We start from the raw sequence: 13,351 nt of genomic DNA on the forward strand, positions 1-13,351 counted from the left end.
TACCAGGAGCAAACTAAATGCAAAAGAAGCAGATGAGTGCAAATTTGCTTAATTGCGTGATTTATTCACATGGCAGAATGGCTTTGCTTGACACAGATTTTGGGTCACCTTGGCACCCGCTTGTTTGTTTATTCTTTCACAGAGTACGTGCCGCTCCGAGTGTTTACCCACACATTTCTTAAGGCTTGCTTATACGATCAGGCACAATGGTCGTTATTTCAGAAATGTTATCCCAGAGCAACATTCCCTTTCTACCTCAAACAAACAAACAAACAAATTCCAGAGTGTTTCAGCAGCACACTCTTGCTAATAATCCGGAGTAATTTATAGGCCACCGTAGGAAGGCTAGAACATAAAAAATCATAAGAAGAGCTCTGCTGGATCAGGCCATTGGTCCAGCTAGTGCAGTATCTGATTCTCATTGTGATCTTCCAGATCCTATGGGAAGGACACAAGTAGGACTTGAACACAACTGCGCTCATCCCTCCTACAATGCATACTGTCTCCAATCATGGAGGAAGAGCATGGCCATTGTGGCTATTAGCTGTTGATCGCCTTCTCCTCCATGAATTTGCCTAATTCTCTTTAAAAGCCATCCAGGCTGGGGGCTGCCACTGCATCTGTGGGAGTGTATGCCATAGGTTAACTATGAGCTGCATGAAGAAGCACTTTCTTTAGTCTGTCCCAAATCTTCCAGGTTTTTTCAGATGACCCCACCCATCCACTGAGGTGGACAGATGAGTCTATTTCTGGATCAGATCAATGCCATGTGTATTCATTCATAAGTCTGTTCCATCCTGTCTAAAGATTAATCAGTGAATTTTTGAAAAGCGTATGAAAAGTAATATTTAAATACATTTCTCGCAATCAAGTATGTGTTTTAGCTCAACATACGCATTTCTTTATATATTTTACCACCAAGTACACATTTTATTTGCATTTTGGTGCATTTCTTTTAGTTGAGAAATGAACCACAACATTCAAAGTGGTGCAAAATGCAAAGGATGATCCATGAATTAGTCTGTGCACCTAAGTGCATATTTGTTGTTGTTGTTTAGTCGTTTAGTCGTGTCCGACTCTTCGTGACCCCATGGACCAGAGCACGCCAGGCACTCCTGTCTTCCGCTGCCTCCTGCAGTTTGGTCAAACTCATGTTTGTAGCTTCGAGAACACCGTCCAACCATCTTGTCCTCTGTCGTCCCCTTCTCCTTGTGCCCTCCATCTTTCCCAACATCAGGGTCTTTTCCAGGAAGTCTTCTCTTCTCATGAGGTGGTATTGGAGTCTTCTCTTCTCATGAGGAGTATTGGAGCCTCAGCTTCAGGATCTGTCCTTCCAGTGAGCACTCAGGGCTGATTTCCTTAAGAATGGATAGGTTTGATCTTCTTGCAGTCCATGGGACTCTCAAGAGCCTCCTCCAGCACCATAATTCAAAAGCATCAATTCTTTGGCGATCAGCCTTCTTTATGGTCCAGCTCTCACTTCCATACATCACTACTGGGAAAACCATAGCTTTAACTATACGGACCTTTGTCGGCAAGGTGATGTCTCTGCTTTTTAAAATGTTGTCTAGGTTTGTCATTGCTTTTCTCCCAAGAAGCAGGCATCTTTTAGGTTGGTTCAATTAAAAATGTGAATGATTTTTTCCCTCCAGCCCTCTGAATGCATCCGACAACTTCATGCGCAAGGTCATATGTTGAGATAAAATACATGTATAACTGTATTTAAATACATATTTAAATGCACATTTTGTTGTCGGGTTTTGTTTTGTTTTTAATTGAAGATTAATGCAGAAAGAAGGCAGGAATACAGATGTGAATTTCACATGGATTGGAAATAGGCTGACTTGTCCGCCTCTAACTGGAGTCTAGCATCCCAATTATAAGCCTATGTAAGCTGAAATCATATGCACATTTACATTGGAGTAGTCCAGTTTAATTCAATAGGGCTTACTTCCAAATAGACATGCAGGTGAGATGGTTGCAATGCAGGTTGGAAGCAAACGCCACTAATTTCCAGGGTTGTAATTGTTGAATGGTTTAAGTTTTGAGGTTCATTATTGTTTCGCAAAATGCGTATCTCTTTAAACTCCAAAGTGAATGTCATGACCTAGTTTTGCAGCTGTGGGGCAGTACAGAAAGAAGATTCCACCTAAACATTAGGAAGAACTTCCTGACAGTAAGAGCTGTTCGACAGTGGAATTTGCTGCCAAGAAGTGTGGTGGAGTCTCCTTCTTTGGAGGTCTTTAAGCAGAGGCTTGACAGCCATATGTCAAGAATGCTTTGATGGTGTTTCCTGCTTGGCAGGGGGTTGGACTGGATGCCCCTTGTGGTCTCTTCCAACTCTACGATTCTATGATTCTACAGAAGGTGATGTTTGTATTTAAACTGTGTCAGCAATCGGATATAGTATATAAGGAGGTTTGTGTACCTCTCTCAGCACCCTGTGGGTGGGTCACTGGATGGGTCATGTTTTTGTAACGTTTTGTAGTGTTAATGTAACTTCTGTTATTTTCTTTAATTAAAGCAATTCTCTTAATTATACTCAGAATGTGTAGTCTCCTCAGCATGCTTTCCGCAACGCAGTTACCCGGTTTAAATTTGATAACAGTAATCTGGTTTCAGCTAAGCATGGAAACAGTGTTAGGTTTGGCATGAGAGAGTTGCAATTTGCAATTGGTCACTGCCAGGCATTACAGTACTTAGCATTGTTTCTAGGTTCTGCCTGTTGTTGTGCCGGTGTGTGTTGTTACATCTGTTACCCAGACAGAGGGCCTTCTCGGTAGTGGCACCCGCCCTGTGGAACGCCCTCCCAGCAGATGTCAAGGCAATAAGCAACTATTTTACTTTTAGAAGACAACTGAAGGCGGCCCTGTTTAGGGAAGCTTTTCTTCTAAGCTTCCACTTCATTTCTGATACAATCCCAAATTTAGAACATCCTGAAAAAACATCGGGGATAAAGAAAAAGAAGAGGAATTAAAGATGTGAGCATAATCACACCTGATCTGTCAAGCATTAGCTAACAAGATTGGGGGGGGTGTTTATAGTTTGCACCCACCTACTAAAGAGACCTGCAGTCAGCCAGCTGTCTCATTCAGATCCCAGGTGGGGGGAGATAAAAGCATGGAGCTATTTCTCACATGGCCGGGCTTGATATTTCAAGAGTATAAAGGTAAATAGCAACAGTGCACATCCCAGCACTCTCCCCCATCCTATCCTTTATTAATCCCTCCCCACTGGTAGAAGCAGCAATTCACCAGTTGAAACATCACAGAAACTTCTTTATGTGCTCACTGTCAGACAGACCAGAGAAACTGTGTCATTTCCACAAGCCTTTCAAAATAGGGATTTTGATCTAGGTGGTACCGCAGGTCCATTCTTGTTCAACCTGTTGCTCTGAGGCAGGGAGCTAGTGTGTGTAAGAAAACTGCTTAGAGAACAGGTTGCTCATGCAAGTAAGCCAAGTTACAAGTAAGTGTACTTGATTCTGGTCAAGATTGTGTCCAATTGCTGTTGTTCTAATGGTAAAATGGTAAAGGTAAAGGGACTCCTGACCATTAGGTCCAGTCGCGGACGACTCTGGGTTTGCGGTGCTCATCTCGCTTTACTGGCCAAGGGAGCCAGCATACAGCTTCCGGGTCATGTGGCCAGCATGACTAAGCCACTTCTGGCGAACCAGAGCAGTGCACGGAAACACTGTTTACCTTCCAGCCGGAGCGTTACCTATTTATCTACTTGCACTTGACATGCTTCTGAACTGCTAGGTTGGCAGGAGCAGGGACCGAGCAATGGGAGCTCACTCCATTGCAGGGATTCAAACCACCAACCTTCTGATCGGCAAGCCCTAGGCTCTGTGATTTAGACCACAGCGCCACCCACGCCCCGTGTTCTAATGGTAGTGAGTTAAATTATTCTGCCTGCTCTTAATAGGAGTATTTATTAGCACAAATTCTAAGTAATACTGGATATTTCCAGGCTGTTCTTATATTTTGGTGGGACTCAGTCTCATATCAGCAAATTTAGATTGCATAATTAAAGTTGGTCTGGCATTAGAGTTGGTCTGGCATTCCCGCACAACAAAACCACCACCAACCCCAAAAAACAAACAAAAAAACCAATTCAGACTGGAAAGTGTGGGATATTAATTGCTTGGCACAACTTTGTATTACCTCCCTGCAAACAAACCAGAATGAATGCTCAATAAATAGCTGAACAGCATCTAGCCTCCCTGCAAAGTGTGGAAACAAACCAGGATAAATGCTCAATAAACAGCTCACCTGGAAGTGATCAATGAGGCACCTGATGCTTCAGAATCCTCCTAGGAGCCCTTTGCAGATTTAAATAGTGGAAATTAAAATCAACTAAACAAAGGGTCACCATAATGATGTGTGGCATTTGTCATATCATGCCTTTGCCCACTGGGGCTCTTTATTGAGAACAGTATGATTTATGACTGGATCAGTGTCTGCCACAGCCTTCTAAATCTCTGCATACAGCTAAGGAGCAGGAGGCATTCAATTCTCCTGTCTGTTCTCTTAAGGTGAGTTCCCATGCAGTTGCAGGGGATGGAAGAGGGAAACACAGACTATGAAGATACTGTACAGGTGTGAGAGTGGGTGGTATTGTACAGTTACAGCACATTGATTTTTGAGCCATAAACCACAGAGATTATTATTGCTATCAGCAGTGAATTCATCATCCCTTAACCATTAAAAGGGGGAAATTATTTACTGCCTAACTGCTGCTTATGATTAAAGAGCCTTGCCTTGCAATCCTGAACACATGGGGTGTTTCTGTGTAGCAGTTTATTGGGTGGTCAGGGCTGCTCGTGCATTGCTATTTTTTTGCAGCATCTTCACAACGACATGCTAATCAAAATGCTCCCCTGTATTTCTACACACACATACCCATTTAATTCAGATGCACCATTTTTGCAAGGGTTATTTTTTGGCAGCGGGTGTGGGGTACTATGGAAACAGTAAATCCAGTTTAATTTGGTGATAATATGGGATAGCATTTTGATGTGGATGACATAGTATATTGCGCAAACTTTGCATACCACCGAATCCACGATAAACTGCTATGTGGAAATGCCTATTAACTCTGAAGAACAGCCTACTGAACTCAGTGGGCTGGTGTATCTCCAATAAAATTGCAGAGGATTGCAGCCATAGCTCCAAGGCACTGTGGGAACACTTGACATGAGTATTTATATTTGAGTGGTCTTTCTACAGTATCCGCAGGCAGTGCTTTTTTCTGGGGGTACACATACCCCTAAACATTTTGTGAATTTTTGTACTCTTGTCCATTTACTGTATTTATTTTTCCCGATTTGAACTATAAAATGGTGATTTTCTTGAGTCAAAATAAGTGTACAGTGGTACCTTGGGTTACAGATGCTTCAGGTTACAGACTCCACTAACCCAGAAATAATACCTCGGGTTAAGACCTTTGCTTCAGGATGAGAACAGAAATTGTGCAGTGGTGGCACGGCGACAGCGGGAGGCCCCATTAGCTAAAGTGGTATCTCAGGTTAAGAACAGTTTCAGGTTAAGAACGGACCTCCAGAACGAATTAAGTTCTTAACCCGAGGTACCACTGTACCCCTAAACATTTTTTTTTGGGGGGGGAGCACTGTCTGCAGGCATGGAATCTTCATATACTATAAAATGAAAATGAAAACTGAAGCAACCAGCTCAGGGAAGCATAGGTTTCTGATCATATAGTCCCAACCTCATTTGACCCAATTCAAGGTGCTGGTTTTCACCTTTTGTGGTGGCTAAGCTGTGGCTCTCTGGGTGTTGTTGGGCTCCCATCAACACTCGCCAGCATGGAGAAAGGTCAAGGATAATGGGAGTTGTAGAACAGCAACATCATGAAGGCCATAGGTCAGTCCTCCCTTCCCTAAATGGCTTTGGATCCTGCATATATAAGGACTATCCACTCCTGTCCTGCATCAGTTACCAGAGGAGGTCCTGCTTCGTGTTCCAGTGCCATCTAAGATGAGACACATAGATACATAGGACAGGGCTTTCTCAGTTCTTTGTCTTTTTCCTCCCTTTTTGCTGTCAAGTTAAAACAGCACTGCTTAGCTTGTTCAAGGCAAGGCCGGGTTTGAGGCGGACTCAGGCCTTGAGGATCCCCCTCCCCCAACTTTGGCACTGAATCCACCCCAGCATTTGCATGCACACACTTGCATGCCCTGCTTGACTTTTTGTCATCATTGCTATCAAATAAAACACACTACTACTGCCACCAGCAGCTCGCTGCTTCTAGCAGTTTTTCAGGCACTTCTGGTCCATAGGTGCCAAGTTCCGGATTGAAAAATCCAGGATCAGAAGCACCATGGCACCGGAAGTCGCTTCTATGCACTTCCGGACATGCGTAGAAGCGACTTCCGATGCCGCTGTGCCCATCTCCAAAATGTCCGCAGTGCCAAAAGTCACTCCTACGTACTTCTGGACATGCGTATAAGCGACTTCTGGCGCTGTGGACATTTTGGAAATGGGCACAGCGGCATCGGAAGTCGCTTCTACGCATGTCCAGAAGTGCATAGAAGCGACTTCCGGTGCCGGCACAGCACCAGAAGAAAATGGCCACTGGCAGGAGCTCCGTAATCCGGGGGAATACGATGTATTTTGCCATTCGGGACACCTGCGGGAAACGGTAAGAAAATATGGGGGTTTCCCGGGGGAAATGGGGTACTTTGCAGCTATGTTCTGGTCCCAGGGTCCCTGGACTTATGGAGGGGTCCCTGGACTTATGGAGGGGGGGCAGACGTACGCCCTTTGGTCCATGGCACATCATCTGCTTTGCATGCAGAAGGTCCCAAGTAGAATGACCAGCATTTCCAGGTAGCTCTGGGAATGTCCCCTCTCTGAAACACTGGAGAGTTGCTGTCAGTGTAGACAACTCTAAGCTAGGCGAACCTCTGGTCTGACACTGCTTCAGACGACTTTTTATGTTCCTATGTCACTGAAAGCACTTGCTGAAAATTTAAATTAGCTTGGAAAATATAAGATGGGGGACACGTGGCTTGCTAGTAGTCAAAGGCTCTACCACAGGCTGAACATGAGTCAACTGTGTGATGCAGCAGCAAAACAAAAAAAATCTAATGCTCTTTTAGGCTGCATCAACAGAAGTATAGTATCTTGGGAAATAATAGTACTACTCTATTCTGCCTTGGTCAGATCACACCCGGAATACTGTGTCCAGTCTTGGGCATCACAATTAAAGAAGGATATTGATAAGCTGGAATGGGTGCAGAGGAGGGCGACCAAGATGATAAAGGATCTAGAAGCCAAGCTTTATGAGAAACAGTTGAAGGAGTTGGGTAGGTTTAGTCTAGTAAAGAGTAAACTGGGAGGAGATATGATAGCCATCTTCAAACATCTCAAAGGCTATAACATGGAAGATGGGGCAAGCTTGTTTTCTTTTGCTCTGGAGGGTAGGACCTGAATCAATGGATCCAAGTCAAGCATCCCCAAACTTCGGCTCTCCAGATGTTTTGGACTATATTTCCCATCATCCCTGACCACTGGTCCTGTTAGCTAGGGATCATGGGAATTGTAGGCCAAAACATCTGGAGGGAGGGCCGCAGTTTGGGGATGCCTGATCCAAGTTATAAAGAAGGAGATTCCAACTAAACATCAGGAAGAACTTTCTGAATGTCTGGGCTGTTTGACTCCACCAGGAGGTTCTGGACCCTCCTTCTTTGAACGTGTTTAAGCAGAGGTTGCATGGCCGTCTGTCATGGATGCCTTAGTTGAGATGTGTGCATTTCATGGGGTTGGACTAGATGACCCTAAGGACCCCTTCCATCTCTATCATTTTATGATTCTTCGCTTTTTCTGATATTATTAAGCATCATCATCATTATCATGTTCCTACCAGTGATTTGCTGCTTGTTTTATGAGGGATTTTAAACTGGTTTTGTGTGCTTGGTTGGTATTGGGATTTCCTCACTTCTGGTTAAAATAAAAAATAAAAAATTCCAAGGGAGCAGAGCTTAGCCAGGTTCAGCTTCCTTGAGAAGGAGGTGACTAGAAACCTACAGTGTTTTGTAGTATCTGAATTACAAATGTACAGACAGAGCTTAGGTGGAGGCAGACACCTGAACACCCCGTCAGGCAGTCAAAGTAACTTCCACACATCAGATCTCCAAAGTAGCTGTCCCCCGCTGCCACCGCAAAATGCTTCTAAAGCTGACTCTTTCACTGCAAAACTCCAACTGCAGTATCCCCCATTTGTTCCCTTCCACAGACAGACAGCTAGATTACCTCATCCTTACCTAGGGTGATATGCCCCCTTTCATAACCTTCCATCAGTTTTCTAGCCAGAACACTGCAGAGTGGTCCTGTATCAAGAAGCAATTTTCTAACAATTAGCTCCCATGGAGACAGAGCACCCAGGCTAGTAACTCTCCTTTTGTCAAGTCCAAAACGCTGGCCAGGTATGACCTTAAGGCAACCCGCTATGATAGTCCTAGTCACCGATCAGAACTCCATAGCAGGATCTGTGTTTGTTTTGATGATTTCTAGCCACCTTTAGGATTGTATTCTGTTCTCGCCCTTCGATTAAATTAATAGTAATAATAACACCAGTGGATAGCTCATTTTACCAAATAACATACACATGGTGCCTGCCTATTCCCCTTTGTCTGACACTCTAGTCTAGGGTGCTTTTGTACAATATTGTAACTATTACTATGTTTATTTCAAAACTCTCAAGAACTCAGGAACTGAATATGTGGGAGGCTTGGCTGGCACCATTATTGGTCTCATTCCAACACCAAGGTCACTTAAACATAAACATTTTTCTCACGAGGAGAGTGGCTGCCAGATACAGCTTTTTTTGAGCTGCTTGCATTGACACCCCCCCCCCCAAACTGATTATTGGATTTTATGTGAAGTGGTATTTTTTGCCTTTTTTTTTTACAGTGTATGTTGTATGGTGGTTTTATTTATTGTCACCAGCCCTAAGATCATCTGATATGCGACTGATAGAATTGTAGAGTTGGAAGGGACCACGAGGGTCAACAAGTCCAGCCCCCTGCAATGCAGGAATCTTTTTGCCCAACGTGGGGCTCGAACCCATGACCCTGAGATTAAGAGTCCCATGGTGTATTGACTGGGCTATTTGGTTGTTACTATGACTACTACTGGGGGTGCAGGTGGCGCTGTGGGTTAAACCACTGAGCCTAGGGCTTGCTGATCAGAAGGTCGGCAGTTCGAATCCCTGCGACGGGGTGAGCTCCCGTTGTTCGGTCCCAGCTCCTGCCAACCTAGCAGTTCGAAAGCACGGCAAATTGCAAGTAGATAAATAGGAACCGCTACAGCGGGAAGGTAAACGGCGTTTCCGTGTGCTGCTCTGGTTCGCCAGAAGTGGCTTGGTCATGCTGGCCACATGACCTGGAAGCTGTACGCCGGCTCCCTCGGCCAATAGAGCGAGATGAGCGCCACAACCCCAGAGTTGGTCACGACTGGACCTAACGGTCAGGGGTCCCTTTACCTTTATGACTACTACCTAATACCTAAAAACATAGAATACCCCAGGTTCAGTTCCTCACATCTCCAGTTAACAGGATTTCCGATAACAAGGCTGGGAAAGACCATTCCTTGAGCTCTTTTAAGCTGTTCAGTATACTGTAGACAGTGCTGAGCCTTATGGACCAATGGTCTGGTGATCCTGCATGTCTCCTCTGAGCTGCCTATAGAACTCCCAGATCAAGCATGGGACGATGCAGCTGTTCTGCTCTATCCAGCTTCAATGACCTTGCCAGCTCGAATCAGTCAAACATGGAGGCCAAAGTGTGCTCCTCATCGTTCTGTTTAATAACTTTTGATAGCTCTGTTCTCTGGAAATGTGTCAGCCTTTCTCTGAGATTATGAGTAACCCAAAGGGAAAGGATTGCGTTAAAAAGAAAGAAGTTGAAATGGATGCTTTCAGCCTTAGACTGAAAGCCTAATAGGTCCCAGAACCCTTTCCTCGTTCTTTTTGTCTGCTTCCTGCCCCAATGGGCTTAACTATGCTGACTCTCATCGCCATTCTAAAACGAATAATTAAATGTACTGCTGAATTCAGCAATCAGCTATCCACCCAAGCCCTAAATGCATCATTAAATTAATGTAGTCAAGGCCCATATCCTGTTGAAACACCCTATGGAACATGTTGGGAACCAGGAAGCTACCTACATCTAACCACCAAGGTATACTAAGGTTACCAGACATCCCCGTTTCCCGGGGACAGTCCCCAGATTTACAAATCAGTCCCTATACAAAATCCATTGAAGTTGAAAAGGGTCCCCGGATTCATTGAAAAAAATCTGGTGACCAAATTATTTACTGCTACTTATTTACAGGACAAAGGACTACGGAGTATATTTGCTGCTTTTATGTAACCTACGTTTCTTCCATGGGATTGTCAAGAGTTCAAGGTGGCATGTATGAGGGATAGAGATGTCAGAGAAATCATTGGCAAGCAGAAAAGGAAGTAGAAATTACTGCAGTTTAAGAAATTGAACCCAGACCTTTCTGGTCCAAGTGCAACAGCAGGAGTGGGGAACCTCAGGCTTGGGGGTAAATGTGGCCTTCCATATCTTTCTGCCTGGCCCTCAGAACTCGCCCTCACTCCTCCCCCCATGTTTTTCTTTTCGCCTTCTTGGTATGTGTCCTTGAACTCTGATTATGCCTCTCACTTTGCTTGTCTGGAGGATCTAGCCCTTAGGCTCTCCTGCCACTGGCATGTGGCCCTTAGGAAGCTGCCCTGGGGCTGAAAAATTTGCCCCATTGCCAGCTGTAATAATAATAATAATAATAATAATAATAATAATAATAATAATAATAATAATAATAATTAATAATAATAATTTATTATTTATACCCCACCCATCTGGCCGGGTTCCCCCAGCCACTCTGGGCGGCTTCCAACAAAACAGAAATTCTAAAATACAGAAATCCATCAAACATTAAACGCTTCCCTAAACAGGGCTGCCTTGAGATGCCTTCTAAAGGTCTGGTAATTGTTGTTCTCTTTGACCTCTAGTGGGAGGGCATTCCACAGGGTGGGTGCCACTACCGAGAAGGCCCTCTGCCTGGTTCCCTGTAACTTGGCTTCTCGTAGTGAGGGAACCGCCAGAAGGCCCTCGGAGCTGGACCTCAGTGTCCGGGCAGAACGATGGGGGTGGAGACGCTCCTTCAGGTATACTGGACCGAGGCCGTTTAGGGCTTTAAAGGTCAACACCAACACTTTGAATTGTGCTCGGAAACGTACTGGGAGCCAATGTAGGTCTTTCAGGACCGGTGTTATGTGGTCTCGGCGGCCGCTCCCAGTCACCAGTCTAGCTGCCGCATTCTGGATTAGTTGTAGTTTCCGGGTCACCTTCAAAGGTAGCCCCACGTAGAGCGCATTGCAGTAGTCCAAGCGAGAGATAACTAGATAACTAGAGCATGCACCACCATGTACAGACTCTCAGGCAGCATAAGGGGCAGGGCAGGGGGGTTGCTCCTGCGGAGCAGTGTGAGGGGCTGAGCACTAAATCTCCAGTGGTTTTTATTGTCCTGAAATGCTGCCTCCACGTCACTGGGAAGTCAAAAATGTCAAGGCAAAATTAAAAATTCCACTTTGAGCCGACCTTTCAAACTGATGCTCCTTTTCAGCAGGAAATGTCAAAGCTTTCCATTTCTCCTATTCGCCAGATGGATTCATGCTGAAAGTTTTCTTCTATCAAGGGTTCCTGCATGATAGTTTCATTACAGTGTATAAAATATCGCTCAGGGAAGAGAAAAGGGAAATGGCAGGTTATCAAGGCAGCTGCTGGCACTTTGATGGTAGTGACTCCACCTCAACCGCTCTTGACAGGTGCTTACGCAGCCCCTGTCTCCCCGCATCCTGACCCCTCCAGCTAAGAACAGATAGCCGTCTAAAATGATGCCTATTTATCTTTTAGTAGCCCAGCTAACAATAACTGTTGGTTGAGCCTCTACGTCATCATAACCACATGCTACTATAGCTCAAAGCTGACTGCTTTACATGATTTCCTGTTGAAGGCCTGGTTGTGGCTTAATTCTGTGCAACTGCGGAAGTTGGGTGTCCTGCTGTGCCAAAATGATTCTGTATACAGTCTTTTCTTTTCTTCCAAATCTGCAAGGTTGAGTTCTGCTACCTCATAAAACAGAAATGGGGGACTCCAGATATATTCTGGGGTACAGCTATTATGCTTTTGGACCCCAATCTCCACCCAAGCAGCATAGTCCAAGGTTCAGAAATTATGGGAATTGTAGTCCAGAAACATCTGCAGAACCACAGGTCTCACACCCCATGTTATAAAGGCTGTTGCTACAATCAAACAGAAATGGGTGGGGAAAGTTAGACTAATACTAACTGGTTTTCTTTGGTCTACAGTGGCTATGACTTTGACTACGACTACTACAGAGATGACTTCTATGACAGGTAAGCAGATTGAAAGGAGCAAGTGACATGCCTTGAACTGGCAGGAATGGGATAATGCACTTCTGGGGCTCTGAAAGAAGTGCACTGTGTTAATTGCTCTGCATCCAGCTGATGGGGATAGATTTTTAAAAGTCACAAGAGACAAATCCCAAAACCCTTCAAGGAGGAGGAGCATAAAGGTGTACCATGAATTCCTCCCATGGTTGCACAGCTAATCAGGGATGTGACTCGGAACAGCTCTTGGTGCTTTTAAAACTCAGGTTTCATGTTCCACACCCACGTGCTTTTCTCATAATGCCCATTTTCCTGCTCTCCCTCTTTCCTGCCTTCATTATTCTTTCCCCTGCTCTCTTGGAGGCATTCACATGCTTCCCCAGGACGACATTTCCCCAATAGGTTCCTGAGTTCTCTTGTCATCTAGGTATCCATAGGTTTGCTGAAGACAAAAAAAAGTATTTTGTGCTCAGAAAGTTCCTTCTCCCTGTCTGCCTGCATGTGCAACTTGGAAATACCATTGTGCCTGCTTCTGTCTGCATCTCAAACTGCATGGTATAAAAGGCCACAACTTTCTACCCACCATAAGCCAGATGTTTATGGATAGACACTAAAATGAGATAAGGAGCACAGGAGAGGAAGGGACGATGGTGTAGAAAAGCAAAAGAACTGGGCTTGTACGTCAGTTCTCAAGTCCTCAGGAGTTCCTAAATTAATTCTAAGAGTGGAAACATTAAGGTGTTTTAAAAATGCATTAGAAGTCACAGTCTTGCAGGCTATAGTGATTTGTTAAGTAAAAATATTCTGTGTGCAGTTAACGGCATTGGTTTAGTGAATGTGTCTTCCAAAACCTTCTTGATCAAATATCATCCCTAGCTGCTGCTTTTCATCCCAGGCAATATAGAGACTG

At 44.6% G+C, this 13,351-nt stretch overlaps 1 protein-coding gene across 1 annotated transcript in view; it reads left to right on the forward strand.

Annotated features, from left to right (window-relative positions):
* Positions 1-13,351, forward strand: part of RALY (RALY heterogeneous nuclear ribonucleoprotein) — a 37,651-nt gene that overhangs the window by 13,472 nt on the left and 10,828 nt on the right. Inside the window, exon 3 of the mRNA XM_035123488.2 lies at positions 12,400-12,447. Within this exon, the coding sequence (XP_034979379.2) occupies positions 12,400-12,447 (48 nt within the window). The remainder of the gene's footprint in view (positions 1-12,399; positions 12,448-13,351) is intronic.

The sequence above is a fragment of the Zootoca vivipara genome, chromosome 7, assembly GCF_963506605.1.
Source record: "Zootoca vivipara chromosome 7, rZooViv1.1, whole genome shotgun sequence".
Classification (NCBI taxonomy): Eukaryota; Metazoa; Chordata; class Lepidosauria; order Squamata; family Lacertidae; genus Zootoca; species Zootoca vivipara.